Source organism: Solanum stenotomum, chromosome 3 (assembly GCF_019186545.1).
Source record: "Solanum stenotomum isolate F172 chromosome 3, ASM1918654v1, whole genome shotgun sequence".
NCBI classification, from domain to species: domain Eukaryota; kingdom Viridiplantae; phylum Streptophyta; class Magnoliopsida; order Solanales; family Solanaceae; genus Solanum; species Solanum stenotomum.
The window spans coordinates 61,552,791-61,571,668 of NC_064284.1; the positions used below are offsets into that span (position 1 = coordinate 61,552,791).

Consider the following 18,878-nt stretch of genomic DNA (forward strand, 5'->3'; position numbering starts at 1 on the left):
ACTTTTGCTCTCTTTATTTCCGCATTTCTATTCAATTGAAATCTCTTTTAAAATAGTGACTTGCCATGATATAGTATTTTTAATAATTTATTTGTTATTTTAATTCTAATTTATTATCAATATCTTACTATTTTCCTATCTGAAAGTATTATCTTACATAGATGGAAAATAATTATTGTAAATTTTACTGTAGTTATGGACATGCACAAATAACAATTATAGTATCATCATTCATCAGTTATAAAAGGTATGCAATAATTTTTTCACTTATATAGGCAAAAAAAAATTAAAAGAAAGAGTTCTTTTTCTATGTGAAAGAAACAAGAAAAAGAAAAAAAAAACTTTTTGTGCAAAGGCCAGTGGTATTTCCGTGATATTAGAGAAACATAAGGGTATTTTTTATACATCCCCGATATACAAGCGTCAATAGTGACGTGTCCGTTCTTATCAATAACAAAATAAAAAACGAGTCTTCAGCATTTTGATAAAGAAACACACGGTACTGCAATCTCGGCCGTTCATTTTTTATCCACGTCATCGATCCGTGTTTCTCAAAATCAGCGGTGGTAAATTACCCTCTCAACAAACACATATTAACCATGACTCTGGTTAGTTAACTCAACCCTAATTACTCTTTTTCTCCCAACCCTGACTCGACCTCGAGTTTCCTCGACTCGCCTCCCCCAATATCAAGCGATAGTTTGTAAACTTGTTAGAGAGAGAAACTAGAGAGAGAGAAAAAAAATTAGGTTTTATATGCATTTTCCGGCGCCGACGAAGAAGATACCGGGAAAGTTTGAGGTATTTTGAACTTTTAACGCTGTTTAGTTTCGACGTTTTGGCTCTGGGATATAGTTTTTGGTGGTCCTGTAGTTTTTCTGAAAATTTGTATTTATATGAGTTGTGGTTCTGATTGATGGACGAGATTTGGGAAAGAGCGGTGGAGACGGCGTTAGACGGCGAGAGAAACTTTGGTTCTGTGAGAACCCTAACGTTGGACGGAGCGGTGAAGTGTATTCATGGTAAGTTGGCTCCTCCGTCTATTTTCGAAAGGTTTCAGAATCTAGAGCACCTTTCGATTGCAAACACCGGTGTTACATCGCTTGAACAGTTTCCTAGGCTTCAGAATCTACAGAAGTTGAATTTATCGGACAATAGAATTGCTGGAGGGCTTGAGTTCCTTGTAGAGGCTGGTTTAAATTCTCTTAGGGACCTTGATTTGTCTAATAACCGGATTCAGGATATCGATGATCTTCGGCCTTTCGCTGAACTCAGGCTTGTCTCGCTTGATCTCTATGAATGTCCCGTGACGAGGGTTAAGGATTATCGATCTAGGGTTTTTGGTTTGATTAGGTCGTTGAAGTATTTGGATAAGATGGATGCAGAGGGTAATGAGAGGCCTGAATCGGATGATGAGGAGGAAGATGAAGAGGAGGATGAAGAGGATGATCCAGGGAGCGGGGAAGTTGATGGAGAGGATCGTCCGTTCAGAATGACGAATGGACATAGGGTTGAGAGTGAAGGAGTCGTAGATGTGGATGAAGAAGAGAGTGATGCTGATGAGGAGGAGACAGAGATAACTAGAGTGACTAATGGGTCAAAAGGGGATGGTTCCAGTCACTCAAATGGTTTTAGAGTAGAGGCAGCTTCTGATGGAGAGGAGGATGATGAGGATGAGGATGATGAAGATGAGGACTTTGTGGAGGAGATAGATGAAGAGGGAGATGAAGATGATGTTGTGGAGGTTCATGAGATAGAAGACAGTGATGAGGATGAAGATGGTGTGGAGGACGATGATGACGACGATGATGAGGATGAGGATGAAGAGGAAGTTGATAACGATGATGGGGATTTTGCTGAACCCGAAAGTACTGGGAGGTTGAATAGTGCAGAAGGAGAGATTGATGGGCATGAACATGGGGAAGATGATGCAGATGAGGATGATGATGGGGAGACAGGGGAGGAAGAGCTAGGTGTTGAGGAGGATGGAGATTTTGAAGATGATGAGGATGCTGAAGATGAGGTGAAAATTTCTCTTCTTTTAGTTGGTTATTTCTTGTTTCATTTTAATGTATCACATGCCATAACTTGTTTTGTTCAATGTCTTTTGCTTGTTGCATAACTTATTCTGCACTCCTTTTTCTGATGGGTGAATTGGTTATTTTGTGTTAAGCTTTGTTGTTTCTCTTGTTATTAGTTTTATTAAAATGCATGATTGATTTGCTTACTACTGCTAAAGAATTGTTAGAGTTCATATTGTATTGGAACTCCATAGTGATTAATCAATTTGTTACACTGATTGCTTTTGGAAATACCAGTAATTTTGGCTGACTTGTTGGTGGGATCTGCCCTCAGGTTACTCTGAACCTGGAAGTTTGGTGTACAGATTGATTCTGTTACCTTCAAAACCAAGCTGATTTATTAGATTATGGTGGTGTGTAGTATATATTATTCTGGTTGAAGCTGTGTATTCTACAAAATATCTGATGCAGGTACCCATCTAGGATTAATCATTCCTAGTCCACCTGAACTATAATTTTGTTTAGAAAACTGACTAGAGTCACTAGCTAATTGATTTTAACAGATGAATAAACTTGCAAGAAGATTGTTGAATGGTGTCGGTTTTATAATTTATATGATACTTGCAGCTTTATCTACATGCTCTTCCGTTAGTTATATGATTATATTCTGCGTGGCCAGTCTAATATCCACCGGGAACTCTGATTTTGGCCGAGATTGTAACTGTATTTTGTTTTCTTACCCAAATAGTAAATTGTGATTTGTTAGGTGAGAGTTTTGAGGGTTCTTTTTCAATTTTTGTGCTTGCTATTATACTAGAGGAGCAAATGTTAAGAGGTTCAAAGTGAAAAAAATTTAGGTGATTTTCCATGTCTTTGGTGTTGCTGTTGTGCTATTATTTCCCCCCTTCTACCTGAATGGCTTGCTGTTTTATGCACTATCTCTTGATTCTCATTGAGCTTCGCTTGAAACAACTCCCCTGAATCTGTTTTTTGGTCTTCCCCTATTGGCATACGGTACCAGTTCCTTTATTTAAAGAAAAGAGGATAGGGTTATGGTGTTTTTAGTCCTTTTATCTTTTTGTTGGTTGTAAGTTGATGTCCTAAAAATTAAGCTTTGACACTGTTTTCTTTGATTTCTCTCTTTTTTGCCATCATTATCCCATTCTTCAAGAAGGTGACTGTCAATTGCCAACGTATAGGGAATCTTACCTTTAAGTGATGTGTATTTGCCATCCTTTTTTATCAAGTGATTATCCCAAGTTAAAATTCAATTTCTTGTTTTCCACTTCTTTGCTATTTGTAAACTGTGTTTCTTTTCTGGAAGGATCTGTCAAATTGCATTGCTGAAGTCTATGGGTAATTCGACTTGTTGAATCCACTGCTTGTGTTCCTTTGTTCTGTTTTTTCTGCATGTATTGGTTATTTTTGTCTTCTTGCTTCTGCTATGATCTTCTCTGTGTGATTCCTTGGCGCAAGTGTCGTCGTTATGTATGAATGATCTTCTACTTCCCTAGATGTTTTTCTATGGTGCTGTAGTTTGTATTTGTTTGACTCTGTATTCACCTCTTGGAAAAAACTGTATTTTTTTTATGGCATAGTTGGGGTGATCATTATTATCTTGTTGTGTGTCAAAAGTTGTGTTGTGGATTTTGCAGTTACTTTTATTTTTGGTATGATCGTAAATAGGGAGGTTTACTGATTTTGTTATAAATGGCAGGAAGAAGATAATGGGAATGGCTACCTTGTTCAACCAGTTGGTCAGGTTGTAGTAGATGATACTGAAGGCAGTGATGTGGAGGCAGTAATTGGGGATGAAGATGCGGATTTGGAGGAAGATGTTGATGATGAAGAGGATGATGATGGTGAAGTTCAGGAGCAGCCACCATCCTCCTCTCAGAAGAGGAAGAGAGGTGACGAGGATGATGATGGCGGGGACGACAAAGACGACGAAGAAGAAGAGTATTCAAAGTCATCCAAGCACCGTTAGCAAGAATATCTGAAAGTGCTGATGGGTGTTAGTTAACTTTTGAGCATGTCTTTGTTGGATAGTAACAAGATGATTTGGTGGGAAATTCAGGTGTAGGATGATGATGATGATGGATGATATAGAAAATGTTCAAAAGGTGGTTAGTAAATATTGGCGCTCTTGGTTTGGGTGCAGTAGCCGTTGCTTAATGACAGTTATTGATGAAGAGGGAATCCTAGTTTGAAAGGAAAATCTTTGGCTAGTTCTGCTATAGTAGTAGGTGATAGAAACTCTTTATTTTCTTCTTAAATTAAAAAGGAATGCTTTGCTGCCTTTTATTATGGGGGATAGTAGTTTTAAATTGGCTTTGTAAAACCGCTTTGTGGATAGTTGTCTCTGTTAAGTGTGACCGTTTTATGACTTGAGATGATGATGAGCCTACTTTACATTAGAGCGAGCTAATATTTTTTGCAACTTGCAGGTGGTGCCAGATGTCAGTCAGCTAATTGTGTCTGTGTGAGCGAACGAGCGATGACATGCCCACTGGCACGCACAGAATATATTTCTATTTAATATAAAGAAAAAAAGAAAGAGAAAGTAATTGTCTGTCCCAATCCAACAAAAAAGGAAAAAAATTCCTTGCTTATTTTGTGCAAAAAAAAATGCTGTTTTTAACCAACTTGGATTGGTGCCATGAAGTGTTTGTGTTGTCGGGTATGGGCTTGGAAGCCCAAAATGATGGAAGAGAAGAATGGGCTACAAGGAAAGGTTGATAAATGGTCCAATTTGTGACCCAATGCGCGTGAGCTTCACGAAGTCGCAATGGCATTGCTGGTTGATCGTTCTAATGGGATTGATTCCACTTTGTTTATGTACAATTTTTAAAGCAAAATTACAAAGACATGTATAGCGTGTGCGCTTGGATTTGTATTAATTTATTCAATTCAAATGAATGCAAATTTCATATTCTCTCCGTCTCTCTTTTAGTATCCCCCCCCCCCCCCGCACCAATTATTTCCAGACTTTAATTTAAACATACTTCCTCCGTCCCTTTTTTATTTTGTAGCATTAAGAAATGATATAATTTTATTCTTATATAATTTTTTTGGAACTCAAGTTTTCAATCAATGAATATGAATTAATTAATTTGGCTAATGAACATGAAACATTTACTTAATTTTTTTAAGTTGATCAAATGTATATTTACAAGGGTAAAAAAGGAACAATATGGTAATTTATGCATTGATTTTATGAAATGACAAGTATTATGAACCAACTATTTATAGAAAGAGATGACATATAAAATGGGATGGAGGGAGTAGTATTTTAATTTTTGAAAATCACGACTTTAATTAAAACATAGTATTTTAATTTTTGAAAATCATGTAATTAAAATATAAGTACAATTATTTGGTGGTAAGCGTTTGATGTTTTGCACTTGTAATTATCATGAAATCCCTAATTTTTATTTTTTTAAAAAATAGTAACACACAAAAAAAAAAAAAAAAAACAAATGAGTAGGCAAAAAATGAGGATATTGCAACGTCCGATACAAATACTAGATTGCGTTTTCTTATCAGGAACTCAAAATGTTGCTCTTTGTATCTCCATCATCTCCGAAATGTGTTCTTCCATCACAAAAACAACAGCCCTACAATCCCAAATCAACACATCTCAAAATCCAATGTATGTCTAAGTCTAACCAAACAACCCCAATCGAAAAAATCGCCATAGCTGGTGGACTAATATCCACACCAGTAATTGGATGGTCACTTTACACTCTAAAAACAACAGGATGTGGGCTTCCACCAGGACCTGCTGGTTCAATTGGAGCAATTGAAGGTGTAAGTTACTTAGTTGTGGTGGGTATTGTGGGTTGGTCATTGTATACCAAGTCCAAAACCGGGTCGGGTTTGCCTAATGGACCCTTTGGGTTGTTGGGTGCTGTTGAAGGGTTGTCTTACTTGTCCTTGTTGGCCATTTTGGTTGTCTTTGGGTTGCAATTCTTGGAACAAGGTTCCATTCCTGGCCCACTCCCTACCGATCAATGCTTTGGCTAACATTTTATTAGTCTCAGGCGCGTCGAGATATGAGTTTAATTTTTAAGGTTTGTAGCGATGCAGTCATTGTGTTTTTAGAAATTATGAGTTTGTATCTATGGTTTATTGTAGTTTTCATAAATTTACACTCCACCTTGAAAGTATTGGGGATTCAGATCAAGGACATATATCTCTCTCTCCGCAAAATTAAGTTATTTGTATATGTACTTTTTTATTGATACAATATCATCTGTTGTCGTTCATCTATCAAAACTATTGAATGTTGAGTTAGTTGTCTGTAATGGAGATTAATTTTTACTTGGTACTTTTTTTTTTTAATGGTGTACTTGTATTAGAGAAATTTTACATGTTGCTATAATTTACAATAAAAATAGAACAAGAGTTGTACTTTTTAACATTTTTACTTTACTTTTGAGTTTGTGCTTTTTCTCTTTTTTTGTTTGTTGGTAAAGTAGATATTATTATAAGCTATTAAACTGGTTCCAATTAGAGTTTGTGTTTTGGTACTTTGGTATAGGCCATTGAATTGTTATCCAATGTTATGTGGTCTTGATTTGTCTAGGCAAAAAATCAAAGGGACAGGGTTCTGTTCATTCTTTTTTTTTTCTCTTCAAATAACTTAACAATCGAAATTATATTTAGCAAGACATAGGTTTTTAAGGATATAGAACATACCTTATAATTATAATACAATAATATAAACTTATATTTCTCTCTCTCTCTCTCTATATATATATATATATATATATCATTCAGAATCCAATATTAAATTCTACTTGCCTCATACGAATAGTAGAAGATTAATACATAATCATATATTATATATATTAGTTATACAAAGATTATATTAATCATGTCGTATGTATATAATACACAAATTCTTTTTGTCATTTTTATTTGTTAGACTAATACTAATTCTTACTTGTTGTTTATTTTTTTTGGATTCATATACGTCGATTTCAACCAGGAGTAGGGATAAACTAGAGTTACAAGTAAACATGATACCCTTAGCCGAACTAGAAAACTATTGACAATTGTTAGGTCATTAGAGAATTGGGTCTCCTCCAAATTTGAGGTGTTTAAAAGCACAAAAATTTGAGTGAGAGGAAAGAGAGAAAGGGACTTTCTCCCTAAGAAGGGAAAATCACATTGTTAGTCCCAATAAAATTTCTCTCTCCCTTTGAGAACCCTTCATTTTCGGTATTCATTCAGGTACATGTTTTCTATTTTTATTACCTTTTTAATTTCTTTACTACAAAAACTCCATTAACGAACTTCAATATAATTCAAAACGAATGAATATGGCAAACCTTCAATGAATCTTAATGCATATTGTATATATGCATTGTAATGTTTGAAGGATCTTGACTTAATTCAATTCGTTAATACCTTTTACATGCGAATAATTTGTGTCACATTTTTTCTTTCATGTTGATGTGTGCAAGGTAATTTTTTTTCTTCTTTGCATGGCAATGTATTAGGGGAATTGAGGAATTGTTGAGACAAACAATTAAGTGATTTTCCGGCAGCAGTTGCGTGTAGATTTCACACACAATCTTGTCCGGAAGGTCAGCGTTTGGTAAACATGGAAGATTCTCCTTCTTCTCCTTCTCCTTCAAATTCTTCATCTTCTACTCCACCTTCTTCTTCTTCGCCCCCTCCTGACTCTTCTCCCCCTCCTTCTCCTCCTGAATCTTCTCCACCACCGCCAAAATCTGACTCTTCTTCACCTCCACCACCAAAATCTGACTCTTCTTCACCTTCACCTCCACCATCGAAATTTGACTCTCCTTCACCACCACCCCCTGAATCATCACCACCACCGAAATCTGATTCATCTCCTCCTCCTCCATCCCCTAATCAATCACCCCCACCAAAATCCGAATCATCTCCTCCTCCTGCATCACCACCTCCTACAGAATCTTCTCCCTCTCCTCCATCATCTACAATTTTTTCTCCTCCATCGCCGAAATCATCTGATTCTTTTCCTTCTGATGACAATGACAACCCTAATACACAATCACCACCACCCTCCTCAAACTCTTCATCATCATCCCCACCACCAACCACGAACACCAAACCCTCTCCTTCCAAAAATACCTCCTTTAACGAACCTAATTCTCCTCCATCATCTACATTCTCTCCACCCACTCCCATTTCTCCAGAATCATCTCTATTTCCATCTGAAAAGGCGTTACCTACTTCTCCACCTTCACGAGATGCATCATCGAATAAATCACCTAGTTCCTTAGGAAGCAATAACTCGCCACCACATGAACAATCATCTTCCTCAACTGTTGCAATAGTAGCTGCAGTATCTGTGACAGGTCTATTAATTTTGGCCGTTGTCATTGTCTGCCTATTATGTAATAGAAAGAAGAAGAAACAACCATACTATGTCGATCCTGCACATCCACCAAAAGGTATGCTAATTATTATCTCAATTTCCCATTTTCACATAATGATTATATAGCTAGCTAGGCACAAGTTCAACTGAATCAATAACTTTTCATTTAGACATAGATATACATATCCTTCAAGATTAAATCTTGAATTCGTCTTTGAAATTAAACGTTATTGTAAGAGTATTACATTGTATTTTCCTTAATTATTCAACTATGAAGTCAGATCTTTTTATAAATTAGGGTTTATTGATGTTGTCTTGTTGTATGTAACACCTATAGAAATTAAATAAGATGTTTTATATCGTCAATGTATATAAGTAAAATATATCGTACAATACAACTAAGTATCATTGGGAATTAGTGTAGGTGGTGATCCTTACTACAATACGGGCAATTATTCTAGTCCTCATACGGATCACATTGTTACATTAGCTCCACCACCAGGTGTAATGGGAACTCCTCAAGAAGCGGGTCTCGGGTGGACCCCGCCACCCCCTCCTCCAGCCGCGAATACGAGCAGTGAATTTAGCTCAGGTTATTCAAGCCATGTACCTGGAGGAGGGCCAGCTACAATACCATCTCCTAATTATGGTGGACTATCAAAAATTCAATTCACTTATGCTGACTTGGCAACCGCCACGGGTGGATTTTCGGAAGCAAATGTGTTGGGTCAAGGAGGGTTCGGATTCGTGCATAAAGGTGTTTTGACAGATGGAAGTGTAGTCGCGGTTAAGAGTTTGAAGTCCGGGAGCGGACAAGGAGAGAGAGAGTTTCAAGCTGAAGTAGAAATTATTAGTAGAGTTCATCATAGACATCTTGTTTCACTTGTGGGATATTGCATTACTGATGGACAACGTATGTTGGTATATGAATTTGTTTCAAATGGAACTTTGGAGTATCACCTTCATGGTACGTATATTTATTTAGCTACAATATTTTATTTTGAAGATAATTTATGAGGACTAATATTTTTGTGGCTATTTCTAGGTACTAGACACAATTTTCACACCTATAGTTGAATATATATGTAGATGTGACACATTTTTTGTTTTATTTAGAAACTTTTTTTTGTTTTTGTTTTAATGACATGCTAAAGTCTCTTTTCTTTGTCTTCTTCTTTTTTTTAAAAGATTTTGTTATCTGTCAAATACTGTTATATGAAATGAAATAGAACGAGTGTATTGACTATTTATCCACTCAAAGTTATTTAATTAGTGATTGCTGAGAGAATAAGTCGATGTTGGTTAATGGTGTGAAATAACACTTTCTGATATCAAAATTTCAAAAAATTTCTAATTAATATAAAAAAAAATTTAATTGTTGAAATACATTTTTGAGCAATTTAAGTGTGAAAATTGAAATTAATTGTGTGGTGTGGTTGCAGGTAAAGGTCGACCTGTTATGGACTGGGGCCTTAGGCTTAAAATTGCTTTGGGATCAGCCAAGGGATTGGCTTACCTCCATGAAGATTGTATGAAAATTCCCTTTCTACCCTCTCGAGTTAATTTCACGAAAAATAACTAAATTTTATCCACTATAATAACAATAATATCACAAAATTATCTTTCATCACGTTAAATAATTGAAATTTCATTTCTTATAACGTTAAAATTACAAAACTATTTATATGCAGGTCATCCTCGAATTATCCATCGTGACATCAAGGGTGCAAACATTTTACTTGATAACAATTATGAAGCCATGGTAAAAATGAGACATTTTATAACTTTCATTTGTATAAGTATATTTTTTTTTGATTATGCCAATTAAAAAAAAAAAAGATTTACAATAATGTTTTTTTTTTTTTGTTTATTAGGTGGCTGATTTTGGATTAGCTAAACTTACCGAAGACAATAATACTCATGTCTCCACTCGTGTTATGGGAACTTTTGGGTAAGAAAATTATATTTTCCGATAATATTTACGCCGCGTAATTCATACTTTGTATGTAAACATGTAATTTAACTTATATTTGTGTATAAACATCTTTTATACACTTTATACAAGGTTGATATATTAGATACAATTGTGATCAGAAAAATAACAACTAATATAAGACAAAACGAACAATAGACGTAATTTTATCTATTTCATAATCCTTTCATAATAAAAACCCAATAAAAGTTACTAATAAATTTTGTTACATTACAGGTACTTAGCTCCAGAATATGCATCAAGTGGAAAATTATCAGAAAAGTCAGATGTATTTTCATTTGGAGTTATGTTATTGGAACTTATAACTGGAAGAAGACCTTTGGATACTACCAATAAACTCATGGATGACAGTCTAGTAGATTGGGTAATTAATTTAATTTTTTCTTCATTTTAATATATTCTTAGAATTCCGAATCTATAGTTTATACGTTCCGAATTCTAAAAAAGATAGTTTAGTGATACTAAATAATATTAATAATTATTATATATTAAATGAATTTCTTCGTAACTTGAACTCCAACTCTGTCACTACATATACATTCATCTTTTCTATTATACATGAGGGTTTGGTAGTTATATTTCTATTACAAAAAATGTCCTTTTATGAAATTTTATTCTTTTATTCAAATTGTAACGGATTATTTTGTATCATGTCCTTCATGAACAGGCTAGACCTTTCCTTACGAAAGCACTAGAAGAGAATAATTACGATGAGTTGGTAGACCCGCGACTAGAAGGAAACTATGATCCCGATGAGCTACAAAGGATGGTAGCTTGTGCTGCTGCTAGCGTTCGCCATTCTGCTAGAAGACGTCCTAAAATGAGCCAGGCAAGTCCTCGAAACTCTATATATTACAACAATATTTTGTTCGTCGCATTAAAGTAACTGAATTTAAGTACCCCACTATCAACAAAATCATATTAGTATTCATTTTTGTTACATTAAAATAACTAAACTATATGTGAATTTTTGGAAAGTCAAATTTCTTGCCCCAATGTCTTTTGGCCTCCCCCCCCAAACTTATTATTTGTATTTTCTAAAATTTGACCTTCTCGTCATTTGTATTTTTCGAGTAATACACACATATATAATTCAATTACTTTACTGTAACGAAAAATAGTATCATGACTTTATTGTTCAGTGAGCTAGTAACAAACAAAAGATATATAGTTAATGACTATATTGTTATAGAGAGTAAAGTTTAAGTGACCATACATGAAATTAGTTATATTATAGTGTTACATTTTGCGCTTATACATATTATTATGATAATTCAGATTTTACGTGCCTTGGATGGCGATTCATCTTTGGAGGACTTAAATGAAAAAGCTGGCAAGAACAACACGGCTAATTTTGGCGGTGCAAGTGGGCCCACCTCTGATCTCTACGACACATGTGCATACAATGCTGACATGGTGAAATTTAGGCAAATGGTGATGACAAGTCAAGATATGAATAGTAGTGAATATGGTAACACAAGTGATTATGGACTCCATCCTTCTGATACTAGCAGTGAATTCAGCAGTGATTATAATCATTCTGGAGCACACAAGCAAGCAAAATGATCAATTTGATTTAAGGTGGAAGAATCGGGGTGTTGTTCGGACTCTGCAAAAATGTTATCGCAGTATATGTAGGTGACATTTTTAAAGAGTTTGAAAGTAACATTGTTTTATTGAGAAAAAGGAGACTCAAGTATGGAATGGTTAAGTTCCTATATATATATACACATTTACATAGGAAGTTAATGAAATATAATTACTACTAATTTAATTAGTTTTAATGTGCATATGATAATTGTAATATTATGCACGAATTAACCGGAAAAAAAGAAAAAAAAAAGATTGTTATATATATTTTGACGTTTTGTATCGATTATAGAATGCTGAACAAAGTGATTATCAAGAACAAATACCTTATGCCTCTTATTGCAGACTTTTTCGATCAGTTAAGTGGAGCACGATACTTCATAAAGTTAGATCATTTGTGAATAAGGTATTATCAAGTGCGTATTTTTGAGGGTGAACATGTTTCTTTTTCTCTTGTGTTGGCTTTGCAAGCTCTTGCACAACTTTGATTTTATAAGTGTATTATATATTACTATAATTTATAGTACTATATATTTATTATTTTTAAAAAAATTTGTAGGGATTGGGAAAACTAATGAGAGATGAAACCTATGTGTTAAATTGACTAATTTTCAAAGTAAATACGGTTTTAATCAAAAGTACTTATTTTATGTTATTAATCACATAAATTATCTTTTTATTAATTTGTGACCCAAAAATAGGGGATGATATGTATGCTTCGGGTTCAATTGAATTTATTAGTTTTGGTCTAAATATTGAAATTTTCTTAACAAATACATTAAATATTGAAATTGTCTTAACAAATACATTAAATATGTATATTCTAAGGTGATTTGCAACAAATATATACTTTATCGAAAAAGCTTTATTAAGGGGTGTTATATTTAGATGATTATATTAGATATTGTAAGATAGATATTTATTTCAAACAAATTAAAAGAGATGACCAAACAACATTAATGAAAAAGAGAGGAAATAATGGAGTACCTAAATTAAAATAAATTCAAAAACATTATGAATACGAACTATCTAAACAAGAATTCTTGAACGATGAATAGTCGATTTAGATCAAAATTAATCTTCAATATCTCCATCCTTGAACAGGCCATCGTCTGTAAGGATCAGGAAGAAACGTAGGCTGCCTTATTTTCTTCTTTTCCACAACCAACACTTCATCTGGCTTTTGTGTGATCTCACCATCTCTTTCCCTACACATAAAGTTTCAATATTTATTGATGATCTATATGTTAAAATTGCTGAATTTTTTGTAAATATGTTCTAAACCATAATTTCAACTCAATGTACAATTATTTTATTTGATCAATTTGATGTGCATTTTCGTTTATTACTCTTTTTATAGAGCATCAATTTGACTAATCTTTAAAGTTAAGGATTAGATCAATTCAATAATTTTTTTAAATCAAAATTTAGATATTCAAAAATTATAGAAATATACTATAAGTTTTAATTCTCTAGAAACGGAAAGTGCCATATAAATTGGGAAACTGATTGTAACCAAAAGGTATTAAAATAAGACAAAGAGGAGGTTGCTCACATGACTAAAAGATCACTATTTTCCCATCGAAATTTCTCACTGTGAAAAATGTTCAATGACTATTCCAGCGGATATTTTAATTGAATTAGTGAGAAAAGAAAATATGGTTAATGGATATTCTCAGTATTTTAATGAGAATCTGATTTTCACCGTGCCTTTTTCAGTTAGAAAAGAAAGTATGGTTAATGGAATGTAAAAATCATGTTTTATAGCACAATTTTTCTATTGATTCACAGGAAAAAACCTTTGTTTCTAGTAGTGCCAAATGATAATCAAGCACCATCCACCTCCGACCATAAAGTTGGTGTGAGCTCCTAGGGAGGGGTGAAAAAAAAGAGTGCTAAGATAGAAGATTATTAATCTCACCATGAGGAAGATTGCGTCTTCTTCTTGTTCATGATCTTATCCACCACTTCCATAGACTTTTCCCCAACAACATGACATTCTTCACTTGTTCTCATTTTCTTGAAAGAAAACACCTTCATGAGAAATACCCATGCTTTATTTTTCTTCTTCTTCCACTTATGTCTTATTATTGGGATGGCCTCATCATCATCAATAATTTCAACATGTCTCATAGATTGTGAAATTCTCTCATAATAATCAGTATCTCCACAAGGAATATTAATTAACTCTGATGCTAATAGTGTGCTTTTGCTTCTTCCTAACTTTCTTATTGAGGATTTTCTCTCTAGCTTCATGTTCAAATCCATTGTTACAATTCTTGATTTGTTTGGCTACTCACCTTTATGCTTATTGGTTTAATATATATTATTTTGTTATGTTGTTTAAAGTGGTTGGCAACAAACTAGGTAGCTTATATTTTGCATCTTTGACTTAATATGGTACATAGTATTTGGATATGATTAGGCAAAAAGGATACTTTGAAAACTTAATTTGCAAAATAGATGTATAATTTGTTTTTCATTTAAAAGGCTCCTTAATTCTAAAATTTAAAGAGTTTGAGGCAAGATTTCAAGTTTATTAAAATATACTTATATTTCTTCTTCTTTTTTCTAGAAGGCATAATGCATAAATGTGTCTTTTAAACTTGACCTTATTTCACATTTATGTCATTCAACTTGGAATGTGCACAAATAGACAGTTAAACTTGTATAAAATGAACAAATATATACATGAGTCCTACATGACATAATACATATATGACATTACGTAAGATACAAATTGTCATGTAGGATGTTAGTTACGACATATGTGTCTATACATTATAGTACTATTTTGTTATGTTGTTTAAAGTGGTTGGCAACGACTAGGTACCTTGTGTTTTTGCATCTTTGACTTAATAGGGTACGTAGTATCTGTACTTATTCTTCTTCTTTTTAATTGAAATTTACTAAATAAATAATTAAAAAGTAGAGGGTTCTAGACCAATATATACTTACTTTTTTCTTTTCCCTTTTTTTAAAGATGTGATTTGGTTGGGGGAATTATAAATGTAGATATTATTATTTATTTACAACAACAACAATGCACTGTACTGTAATTTCACAAGATGGATCTACGGAGGGTGATGTGTACGTAGCCTTATTCCTACTTTGTGAAGATAAGACTGTTTTCGATAGATCATTAGCTCAAATAAAACATATCAAACTAAAGTATTAAAAGAACAACAAACAAAATTATTTATGCACACATTGTGCACAATTAATAATCAACGGGTTAACTATAATATAGTTTATAAAAATGTAGGAATACTTACCAATGTAATACTAATACAACTAATGGTATGTATAAATTACCTTAAAGACATATATATTTGTCTTTAAGGAGTTCTGACCTATCATTATCACTCGTATTCTTTACATTTTATCTGACATAAAATTATTAACATGTATCACATTTTAATCTAATATGATATTATTTAATATCATCAACCAAATACGATGTAGTAATTATGCATAGATTTTTTCTTTCTTATACAACTAATCAAATATTGTATTAGCTATATGAGATTATTTTTTATAACCAAGTTAACCAAACTTGGTAGTGGTACTATTGTTTTTATGTGTTCTAAGTTTGTCAATATGGTAAAATGTGTCTCTCAATGTTGTTTAAAAGTGGGTTAAGTAAAGATCATTAGTACTTAGTAGTATTCTAATGCCTGATAATTAATTAATTAAGTGTTGAATTAACTAATTGGAAGAATAGAGTGTGGTAGGTTGTGGACGTTTTTGTAAATTAATGGTAACTTGAAGTAGTCTTTTCTTTTGACTCCTCAATGTCGAAACGCTCTAAAATTCTATGCGTAACTTTTTTGAAAAATAAAATTGTCTTGATCTGATTTTTCCACTTCCAAATAAAGAAACATTCAATTTGGACCAAGTTTATCATCTCAAAATAAAGTTATTATCATATCATCAACGTATAATAATATCAAAAGATGCATATTCGATTTTAGTTTTATAAATAAACTAGCTAATGTATGAACTTGAAAATCTAAAACTAAAAAAGGATTATGTATTGAACAACTTTATTATGTCAAACCATATGAAGTCTAGACTACTACACTTAATATATATGTCAAACCATATATATATATACACTCTTAAATTATAGTGTTTTATTCCACTAAACATGCTCTTAATCTTACTTCTAAATATCCCAACTCCCAAGCCATTTTCTAAGGTGAACAATCAGAATAATTATTTTAATTTGGTAAATGCAATTAAAAAAAAAAGGCAGTAAGTTGCACTTATTTATTGCGTTATAGGTATGGACTGTCTCTGTCCCAAATTATGCCATATTTCGTTAATTGAAATCTAACTAAGTGAATTTGACCATTTCAAAATATATTTTTTCATAAAATTAATATGAGAAGAAATTACAATCTATAATGATATTGTATTACATTTGAATATCTAAAATTTAATTCTAAAATGTTGGGTTAATATGATGTAATTTAGGTTTGAAATTAGTCAAGTTGATTCTCGAGATACAAAATACGAAAATTCATTTCAAACGGGGGAGTATAATTTAAATCTTTTTACGTATTTGAAAATTTGAGCCTCGTAATTCTTGAGGCGTATGCACGTTTATTTCGATTGAAACTTCATCTACTCAAAATGTATCAATCTCGTCATTTTAATTGTATTTAGATATTTTTATTTGTAATATCATTATACAGTATATTAGAAAAATATTTCTATAAAATAAGTATTTTTGATAAGTTGATCGAGAAGGAGATTGAAGCTCAATCATTGGTCAGAAGCAAAGTTTAGTGTCAAACTAACATTTCGTGCCAACGCTAAGGGGCTCTCTCTATAAGTAATTGCTTCATGAGTATATTTTGAACGTAAGTGAAAACAAGCAGAATTAACAGAAAAACTCCATTAACAAGGAGCTAACATAGAAGAAGAGAAACTCTCATTGTTTGAGTTCAAAGACCAAGTAATACATCAATGTCAGACTAGTATTTATAGCTCATTCCTATTACATTGAGTAACTAAATTCTAGAACCTACTAACAAAGAGTTAGTTATAACTAACTAATTGGGAAAGACTAATCTGCCCTTTATTAATCCTAACAGCTTTAACTTGTACTCTTCTTGCTTCATCATCAGCTCATATTTCAACACTCCCCTTTAAGCTAGGAGGTATGAAGATATTCAACACACCTAGCTTGGATACTAGATGTTTATGTTGTATCCTGGACAACCTTTTTGTCAAAATGTCTGCTGGTTGCTCTTGTGTAGGTAGATAGTCTATTTTGATCAAGTCTTGTTATAACCTCTCACTTATGAAATGGCAGTCTATTTCTATGTGCTTTGTCCTCTCATGATACACTGGATTTGCAGCAATTTGTATGGCAGCTTTACTGTCACTATATACTTGCATTGGTAGTTTAATATCAGCTCCTACCTCTTTCAACATTCCAAGTAACCACACCAACTCTGAGACTGCAGATGCTAGGCTCATGTATTCAGCTTCAACTAAGCTTTTGGACACTGTGATCTGCTTCTTTGCCTTCCATGACACTAATGACTTGCCTATCTTGACCATGTACCCTGTAACTGATCTTCTAGTAAGTGGACATGAAGCCCAATCAGCATCACAAAATGTAGTGACTAGTTCATCTGAGGAACTAGCCAGCAATAGACCTTTGCCAGGTTCCTTTTTTAAGTATCTCACCACTTTCAATGCAGCATCCATAAGTGACTTCTTTGGTTGCTGTAGAAATTGACTCAAAGTTTGTGTGCTAAAGGATATGTCTGGCCTTGTCATGTTAAGATACAACAGATTCCCAATTAGTTTTTGGTACATTGTCTGATCTGCCAATGGATCCTCAGAATTATCTCTCAGTTTTACCTGCTCATCATACTATCTTGATGTTAACTTAACATTGACATCAATAGGAGTTCTTGCAGGCTTGGCTGCTGTCATACCAACCTCAGTTATAAGCTCCAGAGCATACTTCCTTTGATGCATCAGTATACCATCTGTTAATCTACTAAACTCAATGCCTAGGAAATACTTTAGTTCACCTAGGTCCTTTATCGTGAAAGCCTTTTGTAGTACCTGTTTAGTGTCTTCTATTAATTCAAGACTGCTGCCAGTAATTAACATATCATCCACATAGACTAGCACAATACAAATCCCAGCTTCTGACTTGTTGATGAACAATGATTAATCATATTGGCTTTGTTTGAACTTAAGGGCAACAAGAGCTTCAGTCAGCTTGTGATTCCACTGCCTTGGATCTTGCTTGAGCCCATACAGTGACTTTGTCAGTCTACACGCCTTTTCCCCTTGACTGACAAATCCTTGAGGAAGCTGCATATATATTTCATCCTCTAGGTCACCCTGCAAGAAAGCATTAAAAACATCCATCTAATGAATATGCCAGTGTCTTGAAGAGGCAAGAGAAACAATGGATCTCACAGTCACCATCTTAACAACTGGTGAGAAAGTTTCCTTGTAATCAATACCCTCTTGTTGACTATACCAACCTAGCTTTAAACCTCTCAACTTCCCCTGTAGATTTGTACTTGATCTTATACATCCACCTGCAGCCTATAGGCTTCTTTCCTTGGGGTAAATCTATGATTTCCCAAGTGTGGTTGTCTTCTAAGGCTTGAATCTCAGTTTGCATAGCATCAACCCATCTAGGATCCTTAACTGCATCTGAGTAGGTATAAGGTTCTCTCAGAGATGAGGGAGCTGTTATATAATATTGATAGGCAGGGGAGAGATGACTATAGCACACGTAGTTGCATAAGGGATACTTCACATCCTTATTTATGTTGAGAAAGACAAAATCCTACAGCCATAGAGGTTTGTATGTAGTTCTTGAGGACCTTCTAGTATCAGCTGGGACAACCTGCACAGG

The 18,878-nt window shown here is 33.6% G+C and overlaps 4 protein-coding genes across 4 annotated transcripts; 3 read left to right on the top strand and 1 right to left on the bottom strand.

Moving 5' to 3' along the window:
* The first annotated feature begins 698 nt into the window (after positions 1–698).
* Positions 699–4,396, top strand: LOC125858142 (acidic leucine-rich nuclear phosphoprotein 32-related protein). Its single transcript, XM_049537832.1, has 2 exons — positions 699–2,023; positions 3,739–4,396. Exons 1-2 carry the CDS (start codon positions 917–919, stop codon positions 4,006–4,008), a joined length of 1,377 nt encoding a protein of 458 aa, XP_049393789.1. The 5' UTR covers positions 699–916; the 3' UTR covers positions 4,009–4,396.
* Positions 4,397–5,575: 1,179 nt separating this feature from the next.
* On the top strand, positions 5,576–6,188 carry LOC125859655 (uncharacterized). Its single transcript, XM_049539443.1, has one exon. The coding sequence runs from the start codon at positions 5,577–5,579 to the stop codon at positions 6,045–6,047; it is 471 nt and encodes a 156-aa protein (XP_049395400.1). The 5' UTR covers position 5,576; the 3' UTR covers positions 6,048–6,188.
* Positions 6,189–7,134: 946 nt separating this feature from the next.
* Positions 7,135–12,083, top strand: LOC125860870 (proline-rich receptor-like protein kinase PERK1). Its single transcript, XM_049540902.1, has 9 exons — positions 7,135–7,259; positions 7,529–8,470; positions 8,819–9,361; positions 9,837–9,923; positions 10,086–10,156; positions 10,269–10,345; positions 10,604–10,751; positions 11,055–11,216; positions 11,666–12,083. Exons 2-9 carry the CDS (start codon positions 7,633–7,635, stop codon positions 11,951–11,953), a joined length of 2,214 nt encoding a protein of 737 aa, XP_049396859.1. The 5' UTR covers positions 7,135–7,259; positions 7,529–7,632; the 3' UTR covers positions 11,954–12,083.
* Positions 12,084–12,933: 850 nt separating this feature from the next.
* LOC125860229 (uncharacterized) lies at positions 12,934–14,273 on the bottom strand. The gene is made up of 2 exons (XM_049540152.1): positions 13,899–14,273; positions 12,934–13,185 (listed from the first exon to the last, which is right to left on the bottom strand). Exons 1-2 carry the CDS (start codon positions 14,243–14,245, stop codon positions 13,059–13,061), a joined length of 474 nt encoding a protein of 157 aa, XP_049396109.1. The 5' UTR covers positions 14,246–14,273; the 3' UTR covers positions 12,934–13,058.
* Positions 14,274–18,878: the final 4,605 nt, after the last annotated feature.

Excerpts from the sequence above, each read along its gene's own strand:
- LOC125860229 (XM_049540152.1), bottom strand. The coding sequence starts at position 14,245 with ATGGATTTGAACATGAAGCTAGAGAGAAAATCCTCAATAAGAAAGTTA. Across the intron at positions 13,186-13,898 it reads AAGACGCAATCTTCCTCATG|GGAAAGAGATGGTGAGATCA; the intron begins GTGAGATTAATA and ends CTTTATGTGTAG.
- LOC125858142 (XM_049537832.1), top strand. The coding sequence starts at position 917 with ATGGACGAGATTTGGGAAAGAGCGGTGGAGACGGCGTTAGACGGCGAG. Across the intron at positions 2,024-3,738 it reads ATGAGGATGCTGAAGATGAG|GAAGAAGATAATGGGAATGG; the intron begins GTGAAAATTTCT and ends TATAAATGGCAG.
- LOC125860870 (XM_049540902.1), top strand. The coding sequence starts at position 7,633 with ATGGAAGATTCTCCTTCTTCTCCTTCTCCTTCAAATTCTTCATCTTCT. Across the intron at positions 8,471-8,818 it reads TCCTGCACATCCACCAAAAG|GTGGTGATCCTTACTACAAT; the intron begins GTATGCTAATTA and ends GAATTAGTGTAG. Across the intron at positions 9,362-9,836 it reads TTTGGAGTATCACCTTCATG|GTAAAGGTCGACCTGTTATG; the intron begins GTACGTATATTT and ends GTGTGGTTGCAG.
- LOC125859655 (XM_049539443.1), top strand. The coding sequence starts at position 5,577 with ATGTTGCTCTTTGTATCTCCATCATCTCCGAAATGTGTTCTTCCATCA.